At 37.9% G+C, this 20,320-nt stretch overlaps 1 protein-coding gene across 1 annotated transcript in view; it reads left to right on the forward strand.

Moving 5' to 3' along the window:
* Window positions 1-410: 410 nt before the first annotated feature.
* The window catches only part of ADAMTS20 (ADAM metallopeptidase with thrombospondin type 1 motif, 20), a 206,105-nt gene continuing 186,195 nt past the window's right edge, over window positions 411-20,320 (forward strand). The window contains exons 1-3 of the mRNA XM_011936079.1: window positions 411-501; window positions 1,063-1,424; window positions 18,611-18,770. Of these exons, the coding sequence (XP_011791469.1) occupies window positions 411-501; window positions 1,063-1,424; window positions 18,611-18,770 (613 nt within the window). The remainder of the gene's footprint in view (window positions 502-1,062; window positions 1,425-18,610; window positions 18,771-20,320) is intronic.

Below are 20,320 nucleotides of genomic sequence, written 5' to 3' on the forward strand. Positions count from 1 at the left end.
GGGGCTGCGCCTCCCGTTGATTGGCCAGGAACAGCCCATAGGGGCGGGCTCTCCCCGGCGCTCGCCGGTCCGCGGTGGCTATATTGGCACCATTCCTGCTAGGTCGAGTTGCTTCCCCGCGCAGAGCTGAACCTGAGCAGAGAGTTTCTGGGGGCGGTGCGGGGGCAGGAAGGGGTGTGAGGCTGCAGTGCTATGAAACAGCGGCTCAGCGAGTGAGACAGGCGGTGTGGCTAGACGAGCCGGCCCAGGGCCCGCGCTGCTGTTCCCTAAGCTGCTGAAGCGCGGAGATTGGCGGCCGGCGCGGAGAGCGGCGGGCGAGAGGGAGGAGAGGGATCTGAGCGCGAGGGAAGCCCGCTCGGCGGCCGGCGGCTCTGGTGGGCCTCCCCGATCGGGGTCCCCTGGGTGGAACCATGTGGGTGGCCAAGTGGCTGACTGGGCTGCTCTGCCATCTCTCGCTCTTCATCACCAGGTCTTGGGAAGTCCACTTCCACCCCAGGCAAGGTAAAGTCACCGCGAGACGCCTTCAGCGGCGAAGTGGGGGCGCGGGGCCCGAGTGGGACACGCAGGTCGAGGGGACGAGCGGCTCAGCCCGTTGGGGAACGCTGGCCCTGATGGGGTTCCCGGGACTCCCGGACCAGTCAACCCGAGAGGTCGCGACTGTGCCGGGTTTCGAGGAATTGCGCGCGCCGGAGTCGCATCGCACTCCCGGGACCACGCGGCGGGGGCGCAAGGGGCAGGGGGACGCGTGCACCCGGAGGGAAGGAGTTGGCGGCTGCGGGGAGGTTAGGAGGTACTGGGGAAGGAAGTGGGTTGCTTAGGGCCATTAGTAGGGTCTTTGCTTGGGGAGGGTAGGGCAAGTCGGGGGTGTGGGAAAGCAGAGCACTAACAGCCCCAGTGCACGTGTGTGTGTGTGTGTGCGTGCGCATCAGCATGTGTGCATTTGTCATGCCCCTGGCTGTACTGGGACCTGGGACCTTTAGCGGGGACGTTTGGTGGAAGAAGTTTAGAGTTGGACAAAGAAGAATGCGTGGGAGCTCACTGGTCCTGTCGCTGTGGTTGCAGAAGCCCTGGTGAGGACCCTGACCTCCTACGAAGTAGTGATCCCCGAGCGGGTCAATGAGTTTGGAGAAGTGTTCCCTCAGAGCCACCACTTCAGCCGGCAGAAACGCAGCTCCAAGGCGCTGGAACCCATGCCATTCAGAACCCACTATCGCGTCACTGCCTATGGACAGCTCTTCCAGCTGAACCTGACCGCAGATGCATCCTTTCTGGCCTCCGGCTACACCGAAGTGCACTTGGGAGCCCCGGGACGTGGGGCCTGGGAGAGCGACGCAGGGCCCTCAGACCTGCGCCACTGCTTCTACCGCGGCCAGGTTAACTCGCAGGAGGATTACAAGGCCGTCGTAAGCTTATGTGGAGGCCTGGTAAGCGTCCTCGGGTCCCTTGGCATTTTCTTGGGATCCAGGCAAGGTCTACATTCACGGAACGGGGCCTCGGGTTTTCCAGTTGGTGGCTGATGACCCTAGAGTTCAGGTTGAGCTACCAGAAGGATTAACACTAAGCCAGAGGCAACTCCTTAGGAAGGCTCTCGTGGCAGGATGAGCAGGTCTCTGCCTGCTGTGCAAAACCGACCCTCTGTGCAACGCTGATGAAAGACGCTCTTTCAAGCATCTTTCCTGAAAGTGTCAGACGCTGGAGTGGTGCTCAGGGAGTGGCATGTGGGACCGCTGTTACAAGCGGAGTGTGGCTTCCAACTGGAGGGCAGGCTGTTTGACTCAGATGTACCCTTTCGTGGTCCTATTGAGGCAGAATCCCCTGGATTTACTTAAATAAGTTTGTTTCTGGAATTTGATAGAAGGAAAGGAGAATGAATATACATAAAATGAAAGGCTCTCACTGGCAAGGCCTGAATAGGAAAAGTTTGTTTTGCTGATGGTATGGGGATGGCATGTGAAGTAGAGTAGGGAAGAGGTTGAATCTGTTCAAAATGCATCATACTTGAAAACAGTCTATCTACAAAGATCTGTTGGTTATGTCTATTATATTTTTGTGGTGGTAATCAGTTGACACATAGCTACACCAACCATAATGTGATATAAAAGTATCATTTTATTGGTAACAAAGCCACAATGTCTGTGGCTTCACCTACAATCATACTTGAAGGAAATGTTGCAGTATCAGAGGTTAGTGATAATAAAGATATAACTTTTTTCCATCCAAGTTCATGGAACCCCAGGGTAAGGACAGTTGTTTTAAAACATATATAGGCTTACTTCATCAGTAACTCCTCTGACAAATACATATTCAGGAAAAAACAAGAATTAGGAATTGGGTTACAGGATTCTACAGTTCCTAAGTATCTAGCTTTTGTTTAGCAGATACACACTTTTACAAAAGATACTTCTGGAAAGGTTTTCAAAGATATTTTTAGAACATCAACGCTGTTTATTCTTTGATTAAATAAAAATCTGATAACATTTCTCTGCAGTTCAAATGTAATACTCCTTTGGCTTAATTGATTTAAGATGCCTTCCTGGATGTGAGCTCTTTTTCAAGTGTTTATCTTGAGTTGTTTTTTTCATGAAATGGCTAGAACCATTTCCTTTTTTCTTCCATGTAAAATACTTGCAACATCACAATGACAGAATCACACTCTAATATTTACATAGCCACCTATACTTCAAGGGACAAAAAAAATCTCCTTTCTAAAACCTCACATAGCCACCTAAACTTCAAAGGACAAAAAAATTCTCCTTTCTAAAACCTTTCTAAACTAATGTTTAGTTTGTCTGGAAAATCCTAGACTTGCTACCACAAATTTGTCATGGTCAATATGTTTTCTCATGGAAAAGCATTCCAGATGGGAAGGCATTATTGGGAATGCTGTTCCTGCTCATTTTGATTCATAATGTTGATGTAGTTAAATGATTATTCAGTATCCTTTTTAAAACATTTTTAATTTTTGTGGGTACACAGTAGGTACATGTATTTATGATCAATATCCTCTTTTTGAATTCCGAAAGCAGTTAAAGATTTTTGAGTCATAACTTTCTAGTCACTGTGTCAGTTTGGATACAGTTGCCCAAGTCATCATCATACTTTTTTTGTTTTATTACCTAGTTCATTTTATTAACATATCTAAAAATTAATATTAATATTTTTATAATGTTAAGTGTGAAGATTTTTATTTCCTCATTTATGTGGATAATTTAATGTATTATATAATATATTATCTGAAAGTTAATCAGCAATGTTTATCTTCTTTAGCAATGTACTCATTAATCAAAAATGAAATCAAGCATTTATGTTATATTAATTTTATAATAAAACATTCAGAACAAAATTATTTAATTTAGTTGAGGGGTTACTAGAAATTACAAACAAATAAAATGATTTGTTCTGAGTGTTCTTTTACTAAGTTTTTGAAGAGGAAAAATCATCTATAGTGGTCATACTTTCGATGGCAAGTAAATAATCCCATATATGTACTCTGCTTTTGATTAATTTATTAATATTATCAGAAGTTGTTGATTAAACATTTAAACATTTCTTTTCATATCTCCATAACTCAGCTTTATTTTACATAATTTCTCTGTATTGTATAAGGCTTAGTTGCATACTTCAATCATTATAGAGAAAGAAATTTTCCAGTAACATTGGAAATAACTAGAGGTACCAATATCTCCATTTTTTTCAATAGTGTGATCATAACCAATTGTAAGTCTAAATTAATGATGAGATTAGTGACTTTTTAAAAATTTTGCATTTTTTAATATTAGCACTAAAATGGATATTAGCTACGTATTTATGATTATATATATTTATTTCTACCCTGACTCTATGATTACATTTCTTTGGATTAATAGTTTCATCAAACAGTAGAACCTGGTAGATTTTAGAATCCATTTGTAATTATACCAGATTCCTCTTTTTAGTCTCAGATCAGCCTTTAGTTTTTATATCTAGGTAAACTGTTGTATCTGAAGCCTGGACCAGCTGAGTTGTTTGCAGATCAATGTGGATACAAAGCTTGGGAATTCAATAATGCTAACCTGATGGCCCTGCTCCTACTTGCTTCCTAATTTATCTTTGTCACTTTGTGTACTTGATAATCTGGCTTTGGTCTCTCAGTCCATGAAACATTAAGGTTGAAGTTTGCTGAAGGATTCTCAGAGCCAGTCTTATTAGTTTAGAGATGTTCTATTCTTTTTCTAGTTGCTTTTTGCTTTACTTTAGTTTTGCTTTTAATCATGAATGGATGTTGTATTTTATTAAATGCTTTTCCTGAATATATTGAAATGAGCATTCAATCTCTTTTATTTTCTGCTAATGGGTATTGTTTTATATATTGGTGGATTCAAGAGTTCATTGAACACTGATGGAAACTGACTATATACAGGGTCATAACGTGTTATGAGGTCTTTGTATTGTTCGGGAGAGGGGTGAGGAAATTGTACCGTCCTTCAGTTCCTCAAGTGACTGGTGATGTTCTTTGTGCTATAGTTTCATTGTACTTTTCTATTAACAGCAGCTGATTTCTGGGCCTGAGAACTTATGGCCTTTTTTCTCCTTGCTCAGTGGGAGCTAACTGGTCTTGACTCATCCTCCTCTGGACTCTCACTAGTGCTGTATATTCCTCTGAATTCTGGCTGTAATATCCATTTGATTTCTTGTCTCAGTAATTCATTGTGCAGCCTTCAAATACAAAGTCTTGCTGCATCACCTTCTCTAGGTAAACTGGTTTGGTGATGCTATTGCTATTCTTGTAGACTCCTCTAAAGGCCTTGAGTCTTCTATGGCATTTGAGAGTCAAGAGGGATTCAGTTCCTCTCTTTGTCAAACTCTTCTACACCTCTAAATTTGATGTGTATAGGGAACCCTTTCAGAGGGTTCCTTCCTTGAGTCCCACGTAGTCAGCACCCTGGAACACCTCTTTGGGCAGTCCCTTTAAACAATGCAATATGCCTTCTGTTTCTGGGATTTTAAACCCCCAGTGGAGAAGTTAATGCGCATACATCTTACCATCTGTTTTCTTTGCCTCCATTGCCCTTTTTTCCCCCCAGTATCTACTGAGTTTCCTTTTCACATCTCATTTAATTGACCTATTGCCTTCCATCTTCCCAACTGAGGTAGAGTCTCTCCTTCCCTTCTCTGGTGGCGGCTGGAGAATGTGGCTTTTAGAGAAAAAGAATGAAAAACAAATCAAATTAATATTTTCAAAATATCTCTGTACAACCATTTGTTAAGGTGACACCCCAACGTATTTATTGATTCAGTTTAGTTTTTAGTGTTGAATTAACCCCAAACATGTGAACTAGTACTTTCTTCTAATTTCTATATGGTTAAATTTCACCCACTTTTAGAAGTTTTGGTATTTATGTTTTTCTCTGAACCATAACCAGTATTGTTTAATTTTTTTCCTAAGTGTTTTGAGCCCAAGAACCAGAAGAGTCTAAGAGTCTGGCAGAAATTTTCTTTGTTTAACATGTATATAATTCTTGCTTTTCTAATCTTTTCTTTGCTATAATTTTTATTTCCCATAAGCGTATTTATTCATCCCATGATTCAAACATTTCTGAATAGAGATTTATTTATACATTTCCAAGATCTATAAAAGGTATAGGCCGGGCGCGGTGGCTCAAGCCTGTAATCCCAGCACTTTGGGAGGCCGAGACGGGCGGATCACGAGGTCAGGAGATCGAGACCATCCTGGCTAACACGGTGAAACCCCGTCTCTACTAAAAAATACAAAAAACTAGCCGGGCGAGGTGGCGGGCACCTGTAGTCCCAGCTACTCGGGAGGCTGAGGCAGGAGAATGGCGTGAACCCGAAAGGCGGAGCTTGCAGTGAGCTGAGATCCGGCCACTGCACTCCAGTTTGGGCGACAGAGCGAGACTCCGTCTCAAAAAAAAAAAAATAAATAAATAAATAAATAAATAAATAAAAGGTATAAAAATGGAACGGAATCATAAAATTATCTATAAGTAATGTAACGGCTAATCAAACTCTCTGTTTTTAATCCATTGATAGGCTACCATAGCATGTATAGTTACCAGGACTTAATATCCCTATATTCAACTCTAAACTTATTTTTTATGGTCATGTTATTTATCATCTCATAACGTTGATAAATAATCTTGCCAAAGTATTTAGAGATCAGTATTTAATAAGCTGGCATATACTTCTCAGGGTAGAATGGACAAACTTTACACAGGCTGTTTCTGACAATCCCTCGTGCTTCTGGTAGCCCTTTTCTCATATTACCTAGGGTGTTCACGTCTTCCCAAGGTCCCCAGGAATTAACTCAACTGCCTAGACAGTTAACTTCACTATTTCCTGGTGGGATTTGAGGCAATGCTGTCTTTCTGGTTAAAGGAAACAGTTTCCAGATGTCATAACACCAGACATTGCATCTGACTTATACAGTATTCTCATGGAGTAGCTTGTCATGGCCGTGTGTACTTTTGAAGTTTCTCACATGAACCATTCTGCAACACGTCAAGCACTACCTCCCTGATGACTGATTATTGAGTAACTTCTTGTTCAGACAGGAAATAAAAATATAGAAACCATCAATAGTGTTTTTATTGTTTTTTTTGTGTATTCTGGCAAATTTTTAGTTTTTTTATTTCCAAACTTTCTATTTTCCCAGAACTAATATAGCCATGGATTATTACACATGCCGTTCTGTATTCATATTTTTTCTTATTGGGAAAACCAATAAGAACCTCTTTTGGTATTGACTGCAACACTAGTCAAACAGCAGTATAGAAAATTTCCTATGCTGTTCTTTTAACATTCTAGTGTGTGTTAGTCCAGGTCTTTCAAGAGGCAGATGCAAAGATAAGTGTTTATTTAGGGGAAGTGTCTGTGTTAGAGAAACTAAGGAGAAAGCTGGAGAGAGACTTACATAGGGGAAAAAAAAGGATGAGAATGTTGGATAGTAGCATTCTAGGCTGCTGGGCAGTCCAAGCAAAGTTGAGCAAAGCCATCCTTGAGCCAGACTTGGCCAGAATAAGAGTCCATGGCTCTCAAGAACAGGTCTGCCGTGGTATCCCAGTTACTAACAGGGAGAAGCCCTTGGGAGCTATGGCCAGGGTGCAAACACTGTGATGGATTTCAAAGTGCCCTTGCTAAAGTGGATAGCATAAAAAGTGCTGTGTAAACCTTGAGGAATGGAATAATCCAGGAAGGAGTGATTAAGAGAGTTGTGAGACCTGTGCTGAGCAAGACTTCTCAACTGGACTTTGAGGAATGAATAAATGTGGATATGAAAATTCAAGAGCTTCCTGTGGATCTGTGCATCTGAAAAACAGGGTAGTTTGGGTAGTGAGGGTTTAAGGCCAAGGTTGGAATGGGATTATTAAGGTCCTGAAATGTATTGTAAAGGAATGAGGATTTGAACAGTATGTGGTAGGTTTGTTCAATGTGTAAGGAGGCACATCTCCTCTTATCAACATTGTGCAGGGTACAGGGGAGGCAGTGAGTCACTGAGGGGAAGGAGAAGAGTGGGTACCTATGGAAGGTATGCTACTGCAGACCAGTGTTTCCTTACTGGGAGCAGTCTTGCCCCCCAGAAGATATTTGTCATTGTCTGGAGACAATTTTAGTTGTCGCAATTGTGGGTCCATTGAGGTGAGCATGTTACTGGCAGAGCATGGGTAGAGGCCAGCAACATCCCACAGTGCACAGCACAGCCCCCTACAACAAAGAATTGTCAAGCTGTCCGTAGTGCTAAAGTGGAGCAGCCTTGCAGGAGACCCCTTAGAATTTTGGAGCATTGGTGAAGGAGACCAGAAAGGTTTAAATGACTCTGGCTTAAATGACTGAATGATCTTGTGGCTGTTAACCAAAAAAGGCAATGACAGAAGTGGCAAGAAAGGTAATTATTCTGGAGACACTTGTTTGATTCTATCACAGATTTACTCTAATCTTCATAATTGCTTGAATTTGTATTTGCTCTTCTTTCTGTATAGAATGTCCTTTCCCTCAACCTCCTACTGATCCTTCCTGATCCATTTTGAGCTGCGTTCCTTTTTCCCTGATCTTCTCTTGGCAAAACTGACCAGGACTTCCTTGGTGTACCAGTTGACGTTTTATGCACGTGTACTCTCATCACATATTAAATTAAAGTTATTTTTCTGCATTTCTATTTCATTTATAGAATTAGAAGGTAGAAAAAGATAGTCATATTTCTTTTAGCATATAATATATTTTATGGAATTTCTCAATACATGTATTATGAGTAAGATAAGCAGCTAACTTTTATTTATATATGCCAAATATTTAGCTAGCTCATCTTTACATCAGTCATTTGATTCAGGAAAATTATTTTACCAATTTTAGTTAAAGTGCTTGGGCATATTTGAGAAATTTTGTATTGACTAAACCTTTTCAGATGATACATAAGTTAATCATGTTCCATTTATTAGTCCATTCATTTAAGCTCACATCACATCCTTGTTTTTTGTGGCTTTATTTCTGTTGCAATTATTGTAATTACTGTTTAATATGAAATATATTTAAGCTGTCCAACTCATACTAATATGCAGAGGAAGAAACACATTGTTAATTTGTCAACAAATACTTATCAGTCATTTATTATCTAACAGCCACTATTAGGTTTTGGTGGTACAGTTATGTGTTTTCTATTTGAAAAATTCTGTGTTTATTAATTACAAATATGTTTATGAGCTATATAATTTATAACTATAGTAAGAGCGTGGAGAAGGTATACTGGATCTTGACTTTCTCAGCCCAAAGGTAGCACAAACCAAATTTATGTATATTCTATTGAGGAGAACTAGTTGCCTGGTTCTACCTAGAAGTAAAAAGACTGGAAAATGAGGGGCATTGATTTTTCCTAGGAGAAAGAAAGGAACACCCATATTGGTGATCACCAATAGTCTTTACTACAGGCTGCCCTTCTGTTTGCCAAACAGATCATACATCAAACATACTTTTCTTGTCTATAAGGAGAAAACTCAAAGTTCCCACAGGGGCACTGACTCTGGCTCAATGTCCAGGATCTCTGGATAATGCAGTCTTCTCCATAAAGTCAAGTTGTGGCTCTCCGTAGCTTGGAAAAATATGAATTAAAAAGATAAATTATCTTCAGCTACCAGCCAAGTATACAGCATGACCAGCATGACTGCAACCCTAACCTCAACTTGCTACAGAAAGAAGAATAGGAGACACCTAATAATCACTGATATTTAGCAGTTTTTGACTCCTGAAGAGGAGTTGTGGAGACTCACTACTCTGGAAGGAGAGAAGCTCCTCGATTACTTTTCTTTCTTTTTTTCTTTGAGACAAGACCTTGCTCTGTTGCCCAGAATGGAGTGCATTGGCATGATAATAATTTACTGCAGCCTTCAACTCTTGGGTTCAAATACTTCTGATTCAGCCTCCCAAGTGGCTGGGAACTACAGGCACAAGCCCCCACACCTGACCAGTTTTTTTTGTTTGTTTAGTTTGTTTTGTTTTTAATTTTTAGTAGAGATGGTGTTTCCTTATGTTGATCAGACTGGTCTTGAACTCCTGGCCTCAAGCAGCATTCCTGCCTCAGCCTCCCAAAGTGTTGGAATTACAGGCATGAGCTACAGTGCCCGGCCCTTGGTTTTGGCTGGGATTCTTGGACCTCAATTACCCAGGTCCTCGGTTCTGCTTTCTGGAATGGTCTTGTCCGTCTTCCTCCATGGCCTCATCTAAAATGGGGTCTCAGGGGGATTTTGTCTTGGGGGAGCTTCAAGAATGCTGGGGTAATTCTGAAAATTTATAGGTTATTTTACAATGAACTCCATCAAAAGCTTTTTCAGTCCAGGCTAGTGTTTTCTTTGACAGTATAATCCCTTTAAAACTTAGTTGGCTTCTGACAGCAGATCAAGTTTTGATAATTGCTTCAAGTTAGTTTTCTGTGACAGTTGCCAAAACCTAAAAGGCATTTATTTTAAATCTTTTAATGCCAAGAACTTATTATAGGGAAAAACTAAATTTTGAATTCTCACTTTATTGGTAAATCAAATAAAATTTCAACTCTACTAAAGTAAAAGAAAATGACAGTATATTATAATTTTTAGGTAGGGAAAAATACCAGATATAACAAATGAAAAAAAATCAATAGATTTGCCCAAATAATAATTGAAGAGTACCATGTCTAAATAATTGTAAAAAAATTTAAAAATAAACTAGGAAAATATATGCCACAAATATTACAGGTGGTCTGGCATATGTATGCCATATGTCCCTCTAGATATTATATGTATTTTTGTGTTTGTTTATAAGTAATATTGCTTTAGAATATTTTAACAATATATCATGAGTATGTTTCCATTATAGACCTACAAAATAGTTTTTAATGATTTCTTATTTTACATTTCTCATTGTTATGATTTTTGATTTTATATTTTCATGGATATTTAGGAGACAGTTTGGGAGAAGCCATATAAGGGCCACTATGCAGACCCCACAAGAACAAGGCCATTTCTTTGACAATTCTCTCCTCTTTTTAATTAGTTCATATGACTTCATAACACCTCAATGCCCACAAGAATGAGAAATATTACAGAATTTACTCCATGTTATCAAGGCTGCTGGGACACACTCCTTGAACTTGTGTCTTTTGGCTACATAAATCTTGCATAGATGAGTCCAGAGTCTTTGTTTTATATTCCTGATTTGAATAGACCAGGACTTGGCAAGAGACCAACCAGTCCGTTTTAAAAAGGTAAGGTACCAGCAACGTCTTTATTTCCCTTTTATTGTTTCACTTTTATACTAGAGATCTGGAATTGTCTCAGAATGGGGAAGGTAAATAATGCTTCTAGAGAAGAGAAGAACAACTAATCTTTTTTTTTTTTTTTTTTTAAAAAAAAAAACAAACCCTTACTATGAATTTTCTGTTTTATGCATCTGGAGGTAATTCTTATGTTTTCTTCATATCATTGATTCATTCATTTATTCATTGTGTGTTTGTGTCTAGTACACTATTTCCTAGGCATGATTAATGATGTCATAAGGAGAAACTGTCAGAGAGAGAAAGCTTTGTACATTTTTACTTATCACCAGATAAAAATTAAACTCAGAGTTCATATTTGTGGTCTTTTATTATATAACATTTATACTCTGCCAGTGGTAAGAAGAGTGGCTGTAACATTTGTGATTTTAGTGGAGAATTTTTCATCTTGCTTCAAAATGCATTCAATTTCGAAACAACTATTGAGCTCCTATTATTAATATTACTTAAACACACATTAACTTTCCTAGGAAATTGGGTACATACAATTATTCCAATTTTGTTTTACAGACAATGGAACTGAAGGTCAAAGATATAAAGTAACTTACCTAAGATTCTATGAGCACAAACCCAGAACTCATACTTAGGCTTTCTTCTTATATATCATCATACTGATTCTCATGATATGATTTATGATTGAAGATGGAAAAACTAAGTATTTTAGTCAACACTTCAGCAGTACCTTATTTCCAAATGTTCTCCAGTTGACAGTGTTTAATGTGATAACTATAATTGATTTGGGAAAGGAATTCAAAGGATTTGTATTTTGTATTTGTTATTACCCTTTAATGAAATCTGAAAGTACCTTATTGGTTGTAGCAAAAGTACATGTATTTGCTATGTATTTTGAAAAAAATATGGATGAATGCCATGATACTGAAATAAGAACACGTTGGGAAAAAAATTATATAAAATCTTCTAAACATAAATAATTTTGGCCTATGGGAATAAATTGGAGCCAGTTGTATAGTCACTTAACTGCCCTTCAAAACAGCTTGGCAAATAGAAGATCATTACTCTGAGTAATCAAGAAACTCCTACCCAAGTGAAAACTAGTTTTGCTGCTTTTAATAGTCATTGAAAGAAAGTGTTGGGAATTTGATTGACATTTATCATGAATCAAATTGCAGGGCCCATCTGTAGATAGGCATGTTGCTAAAAATATAGCATGATCTAAATACAGTTCTATGAACCACCTGTTTTTTTTAGTCTGCTAATTCTTTGCTGGGTTCTTTCCAAGTTAAAAAAAAAAATTTAAAGTGCTTCCTTAGGAGCCTTTAGGGAAAGCTCTAATATTTTAATTATTTGAACAAAAAGTCCACTGGAATGGGGTAAGTTATAGAAAAGTCAATGGGAGCAAAATGCTTCTAAGTCTTTCATTAATAAGTAAAAAGGATAAGTATTTATCCTCAGTTTGAGGACAAATATTTGCCAATGTTTTTTAACTTACTGTTTTCAAACATACAAGCTTTCATTTAAGTTTTAAAGGCAATATTTTTTAAAACCTAGAGTGTTCTAGCACAACTTAAAAGGAGGTGCCGATGGCTTCTGGATAGAACTATATTTTCTTCTTACATGGGAACACAGATTGGACCCATGTGCAGTTTTATTGGCACATTGTGATAGTACCTGCCTCCTAGAGTTTGAGCCAAAAGGAGGTTAAAAAAATTCTGTGGTTGGCTAGGCGCCGTGGCTCACGCCTGTAATCCCAGCACTTTGGGAGGCCGAGGCGGGCAGATCACGCGGTCAGGAGATCGAGACCAGCCTGGCCAACATGGTGAAACCCCGTCTCTACTAAAAATACAAAAATCAGCCAGGCATGGTGGTGCTTGCCTGTAGTCCCAGCTACTTGGGAGGCTGAGGCAGGAGAATCACTTGAAACCAGGAGGTGGAGGTTGCAGTGAGCTGAGATCGTGCCACTGCACTCCAGCCTGGCAACAGAGCAAGATTCGGTCTCAAAAAAAAAGAAAGAAAGAAAGAAAGAAAAAAAATTCTATGGTTAATAGAATTATTTTCCATATTGCTTGAAGATAGTGTGATGCTATTTAAAGTGGCTTTGTAGACACATTTAGTTGAGTAAAACAAGCTGCCTCATGTCTATTAGTATCTTTTGTCAAGATAGTATCACATTTCCCCTCTTCAGCATACTTTTTAAAAAAGGTAGAAAGGGATTTTCCATGGATCCATGTACTCAGGTTTCAAAAACGGTGTCTTTGTTACTTCTCATAAGTATGGGTAAAATTAGTTTTCTAGGAAGGCAGAGAATGCTAGAGTATTGGTGTTTGTTGACAGTAAGTGATTTGCAGTTATCTTTGGAAAATAGACACTGGTAGAATGAGTGAAATATGTTAGGGTATCGGCCCTAGAAAAGTATCCAAGAAATAGATAAGAATTCTTAATATTTATAGCTTTGCCTTTTATTTTATAGACTATAATTATGTCTGATGGAATTTCATTAATTTTTGAACTATTTATAAATGTGTAATCCTAACATATTAGCAGACTATATAAGGGTGTCTAAACATTTTGCTTTTCAGCATTTAAAGAAAACCATCATACAACTATATGCCATACATGTCTCGAGAGTACCGTAACTTAAGAATGTTCATTAAAGGCCGGGTGTGGTGGCTCACGCCTGTAATCCCAGCACTTTGGGAGGCCCAGGCGGGTGAATCACGAGATCAGGAGTTCAAGATGGTGAAACCCCATCTCTACTAAAAATACAAAAATTAGCGCGGTGGCAGACGCCTGTAATTCCAGCTACTTGGGAGGCTGAGGCAGGAGAATTGCTTGAACCCAGGAGGTGGAGGTTGCAGTGAGCCAAGATCACGCCACTGTACTCTAGTCTGTGCGATAGAGTGAGACTCCATCTCAAAAAAAAAAAAAAAGGAATGTTCATTCAAAAAATTAAAGAATTACTTACTCAAGGGTATAGGAAGAGAAAAAGCAGGTACTTCACCAGGTTTGTTACAAAAATGTTCATTTCTGCAGCTGTGTATGGAGTGCCTGCTGTGTTTCAGGCAATGTTTTAGATGTTGGAACTCTGAAAATAGTAAAGATGTTCTTACCTCTAAGGAGATTTCAATGTAATAATAAATATCAGTGGAGAGAGAACTTTATGGCTCTAATTGCCATAATCATTTAAATGACTTTAAGTGTTCGGTTAAAATAGTATTTAAAATATATGTTACTTTAAACTATTAAACTACTACAAGAAAGCACTAAGGAAAATGTTCAGGACCTTGGGCTGGGCAAAAATTTTTTGAGCAATACCCTGCAAGCACAGGCAACTGAAGCAAAAATGGACATATGAGATCACATCAAGTTAAAAAGCTTCTGCATAGCAAAGGATACAGTCAACAAAGTGAAGAGACAATCCACAGAGTGGGAGAAAATATTTGCAAACTACCCATTTGAGAAAGGAGTAATAACCAGAATATATAAGGAGTTCAAACAACTCTATAGGAAAAAAGTTGAATAATTTGATCAAAAACTGGGCAAAAGATTTGAACAGAAATTCTTAAAAGAAGACATACAAATGGCAAACAGGCATGTGAAAAGATGCTTAACATCATTGATCATCAGAGAAATGCAAATCAAAACTACAATGAGATATCATCTCACCCCAGCGAAAATGGCCTATATTCAAGACACAGGCAATAACAAATGCTGGTCAGAATGTGTAGAAAAGGGAATGCTTGTGCATTGTAGTGGGAATGTAAATTAGTGCAACCACTCTGGAGAATAGTTTGGAGGGTCCTCAGGAAACTAAAAGTAGAGCTACCATATGATCCAGCAATCCCACTGCTGGGTATACACCCAAATGAAAGGAAATCAGGATATTGAAGAGATATCTGTACTCCCACTGTTTGTTGCAGCAGTGTTCACAATAGCCAAGATTTGGAAGCAGCCTAAGTGTCCATCAACAGACGAACGGATAAAGAAAACGTGGTACATATACTCAATGGAGTACTATTCAGCCATAATAAAGAATGAGATCCAGTAATTTCTAACAACATGGATGGAATTGGAGATCATTATGTTAAATGAAATAAGCCAGGCACATAACGACATACACTGCATGTTATTTGTAGGATCTAAAACCCAAAACAGTTGAACTCATGGACATAGAGTGTAGAAGGGATATTTCAGAGGCTGGGAAGGATAGTGAGAAGGCGGGTGGGGTGGGGAGAGGTGGGGATGGTTAATGGGTATAAAAACATAGAATGACTAAGACCTATTTGCTAGTACAACACGAGACTATAGTCAATAATAATTTAATTGTATATTTGAAAATAACTTAAATAATGTAATTGGATGTTTTGTAACTCGAAAAGCATTTATCAAAAGATAAACGCTTCAGGAGGTGGATATTCCATTCCCTGTGATGTGCTTCTTTCACATTGTATGCCTCTATCACCATATCTCATGTACCTCATAAATGTATACACCTACTATGTACCCACAAAAATTTAAAATGAAAGTAAGGGCTGGGTGTGGTGGCTCACACCTGTTATCCCAGCACTTTGGGAGGCTGAAGTGGGTGGACCACTTGAACTCAGGAGTTTGGGACCAGCCTGGGCAACATGGTGAAACCCCGTCTCTACCAAAAAAAAAAAAAAAATTCCACCAGTTATGGGAGGCTGAGGTGGGAGGATTGCTTGAGCCTGGAAGGTGGAGGTTGCAGTGAGCCGAGATCATGCCCCTGCACTCCAGCCTTGGTAACAAAAATAAACGAATAAATAAATGAAAAATAAAATAAAATATGCTTTTTATTTGCAGTGGAACTTAAAACAATGATTTCAAAGCATCCCTATATTAAGATATTTGTAATTGAGAAATGGAAATGAAGTCTCATTCACTAAAACTGCATTTATCATACTTCCTGTAATTCAGTAATTCATTTCTGAATTGGGTCTTCATAGAAAGATGCCTTTCCATGTGGAAAAGTGCAAAGTTTTAAATGTAGGTAAATGTATTTGTGTGATTCTGTGGTGTGAAGAGTGCTTTTTTCTGTCAAGCATAAATAGTGCAACTGGCTTCTGCCTGTCTGGCATCATCTGCTACTCTATATCTCCTGACTGGCACAGCTGCAGCCTCACTGTTCTCTCTGTCACTTTACCTGCTAAGACTTTTTCATCTCTAGGCCTTTCAGTCACTGTTTGGAATATTCCCTTCTATGTGGAATGTCCTCCCAGAATTTTCCACGACTACCTCCTAATTAGTCTAGCCTCAGCCTTGCTGTCCCCTCCTGGAGTGCCTCCCCAGCCTCACCCTCTTTTATTCTCTCTCTCCTTATCTTATTTTTTATTGCACTTATTGCATATTCTATTATGTTTTTATTTATTGTCTGCCTTTTTTCCATAGGAGTATAAATTCTTTGAAGCCAGGGATTTGGTCACATTCACCTCTGTCTCTTTAGCCCCTAGAACAGTTCTTGGCACATAGTAGGTGCCCATTAAATATTGGTTGACTGGTTCATAGAGTCTGTCAAAATTGGCACATGATAATGGGTGCAGTGTAATCAGTTAAGGCATGAATTGTGAAGCCAGAGTATTTGGGTTCACATCTTGATCCTGCTACCTACTTGGCATGAGCCTTGGACAAGTGACTTAACCTCTCTGTTCCTCATTTGTCTCACCTGTGAAGTGGGGATAATAATATAATTTACTTTAAATAATTATTATTAGGTTGAAATGAATTATATATTTATATAAAATATGTATATGGATGAATATATATAAATGAATAATATCTGATCTGTATATTGGAATTAGCTATTAATATTATAAATGCCTCCCTTGGATGACTTACCCTCACCTGACTCAAGAGAGGGATCTATCTATATAAATTGACCATTTTAGGGCTTCTTTCCAACAGAGTGCAAGTTCTTGTTATTTCATACCTTGATGGCTAAACATTTACCTTCACTAGTCTTTCCTTAGTTGTACAGTTGTTCAGTCTTTCAAAGTTACTGCTTTGACTCTGCTCCCCGCTCCCGCTTTTATTTGAATTCTTCAATGATTCACAAATGAACCCTTCTCAGAATCTCAATGCACCTAAAATATTAACAAAAATACAAAATAAAACATTTATATTGAAATATGGTTGTCAAGATATTCAAAAAAGTTATGTATATTTTATTAGCACCTTAAATAATAAGATGTATTGGCAGACTAATAACTACCTTAATTTTGAAGTGTTGATAAGCATAAACAATATTTTTAGATATTTCAGACATCATCATGTGATGAAAATGTCTGTGCTTTCTATTGACAACCTTACTGAAATTTGTAGCCTACATTCAAATTTAGCATTTCTTTCATGAAGGAGTTTATAGGTTCAGTATAATTAGGTTAATGACAATAAGGATGTAATTTTTTTTCTCACCGAAGTTTGTGGACTCTTCTGACAAAAATCCCTGCAAGCAAAAGTCTTTATATTCTAAGTCTAGCCTAAGTTTTCAAATTTATGCCCTACTTTTGCTTAACATAAACTGAGCTTGCAAAGGTAGGAAATAATAGCGTTCATGGTTTAACAAGTATTTACTGCTTACCACATGTGTCTAGATTTCAGATAGTCTATTCAGCAGCAGAAATTCAGGGATAGGTCTCTGCTTATTTAAAGACTTCTGTCTAGTGGGGAAGAATAGTTTTAAATAGCAAACAAACATGTACATGCAACATACAATAAATGTGCTAAAGAAATCAAGCAGATGTAATGTGTTTTTAGGAGTAGGGATGGGTATGTGGTTACCTAGAAAACTGGTCAAGGAAAAACTTTCCGGGTGATTCTTATTTGATCCGAGACTTGAAGGATGAGATGAAGCCAGCCAGACTGAATGTGATGACGCAGAGGTAGAGATGAAAGGTGGGAAGTAGGGAAACATTTCAGGTAGAGGGACAGCATATAGGAAGCATGATGCCATACCTACTCCATCCTACATGCACCCAGTTTCTCCCACTTCTGTCAGCACTGTTTCTAATAATCCTTCTAGAGTTTTTTCAGTAGTAACCAGGCAAATAGAAATATTTAGTTTTTGGGTTTCTTCCTTTATTATACAATAGTAGTGAAGTATACATTCTGTTTTGTAGTTTTTTTGTTTTGATGTAATGATATGTATTGGCGTTCTTTCTATATCACTACACAAAATGTTCATTTTTTTTTGTTTGTTTGTTTATAACCTCAAGGGATGCCATTACATAGTTGTGCCAAAGTTTATGTAAACAGACTCTATCAATGGACTTTTGAAGTGGTTCCAATATTTTGCTATTAAAAACAACGTTATGGTTAATAACCTTGTAAGTATATTATTTCACACATGCAAACGTATAGTATATGTAGGATAAATTCTCAGAAGGGGAATTGCTGTGTTCAAGGGCAAATACATTGTTAATGTGTTAAACATTGCCAAATTGCTCTGCATACTGATTGTACTGATTTATATTTTCAACACTAATGTATTAAAGTACCCATTTTCCCACAGATCAAAATAGCACAGGCTTTATTATTTATAGACTATTCTAAACACTTTTTCCATTTTGATGCTTTTGTCTATGCTGTTCTTTGTGCCTGGAATGCCTGTCACTTAGCTTGGCCTGTTGGAATAGTATCCAGTCTTCATGATTTTATACATAGGAGTGGAGAGAGAAAAGTGACCCATGGAAGGGAAACTTTTTATGCTCAGATGGTGGCTCTTAGTGAACAGACTCCTTGCTGTTTTGCTTCTGTCTGCTCATTTAACCTGTGGCACTATGTGTTTTTTCTTCTTGGCGACTGTTAGGAAAATTTCATTTTTGTTTCCTTTATTTTCAGACGGGAACATTTAAAGGACATGATGGTGAATATTTCTTAGAACCTATAATGAAGGCAGATGGGAATGAGTATGAAGATGGTCACAACAAGCCACATCTTATATACAGACAAGAATTAAATAACTCTTTTCTGCAGACTCTGAAGTATTGCAGTGTGTCAGGTAAACTGTGAAATAAAACTTTTTTCAGCTAAATAGTGATACTATTTAAATCTTTTTATAGGTTATAATTTACATATTCCCTTCAATATTTTATTTTTAATTAATTTTTAAAATTGAGAAATAAAAATTGCATATGTTTAGCATGTACAGCATGTTGGTTTGAAGTATGTATACATTGTGGAATGGTTTAATCAAACTAATTAACATATGCATTAACTCACATCCTTATTTTTCTTTTTTTTTTTGTGGTGAGAACACTTAAAACCTACTCTTAGCAGTTTTCAAGAATACAATACACTACATTGTTATTAAGTGTAGTCACCATGCACAGTACAGTGGCCTATTCCTCTTATCTAACTGACGTTTTATGCCCTTTGACCAACATCTTTCCTTATCCCCTGCAACTGCAGCTCTGGTAACCAGCATTCCACTCTTTACATCTATGAGTTCAACTCTTTTAGATTCCACATATAAATGAGGTCATGTGATATTTCTTAAATATTGAAGGGCATGGTCTTTTAAACAATATTTTCACCTGTGCAGATGCATTAGAGATTTTTCTGTCTGTAGATAACTTTTTTTGTAGTGAACTAAACTTGAATCCCAAAAGTTTTTCAGTATATGAGATTTGTAGCAAATAATCATATAGAAAATTTTTACTTCAATCTTTTAGTCACATTAATATTATTTAATTTTTTTTCAGCAGGATTTTAGATGAAAAAATAATTCCTGAACCTAAGTAACAGTAAAAACACATTGCTCAATTTTGCATGGTTTAAACTTTATATGAAATGGAAACATTGTATATAGTTTTCTGTGACTTATCCTTTTTGCTCAGTATTGTTTCTGGGGTTCATCTATTTTGGTGCATGTAGGAACAGTTCATTTATTTTTATTGTTGTACAACATTCCATTGTTTGAGGGTAACACAGTTCATATATCAATTTTCCTGTTGAGCTTTTGGGCTGTTTGCTGTTTTTTGGTGTTAGAAGCAATGTTTCTGTGAATATTCTTGCCCCCATCTCCTGTTTTTGAGAGTTTCTCCAGGATATATGCGTGGATACTAGACAATTCCACACTGTTTTACAAAGTGATTTTTAAATCAATATTATAGTTTCACCAATCTATGAGAGAGGTATATTTTCATCATTTTTTTTCTGTAAAATTTAGACTACTGAAGATCTACAGTAGATTAGAATCTAAGAAGCATAGATTTCTACAGAGTATATCTGTGGATGGTAAAATACTTACATATTGTATAAAAGTTGTATTTATTAAGAGTTGTGTCCATATAGGTTCACGTATTTTCACTATTCATAGAATGACATGCAATGATATGATGGAGAAAAGGCACCTGCAGTTACCATCAAAGTACAAAATTTAGACAAAAGAGTGGGATTAGCAAGGATTTATTTGAGATCGTAGGTGTCCATAAACTATAGTTCCAAACACTGTGATGCCATCTGTTTTGGGATATAATGATATGTAGGCCTTTGATGGTTTTCCCTGGGAATGCACTTCTTAACCTTTAGAGTGGTTCTCACTGTGTC

The sequence above is a fragment of the Colobus angolensis genome, unplaced genomic scaffold (assembly GCF_000951035.1).
Source record: "Colobus angolensis palliatus isolate OR3802 unplaced genomic scaffold, Cang.pa_1.0 Scaffold150, whole genome shotgun sequence".
Taxonomy (NCBI): Eukaryota; Metazoa; Chordata; class Mammalia; order Primates; family Cercopithecidae; genus Colobus; species Colobus angolensis.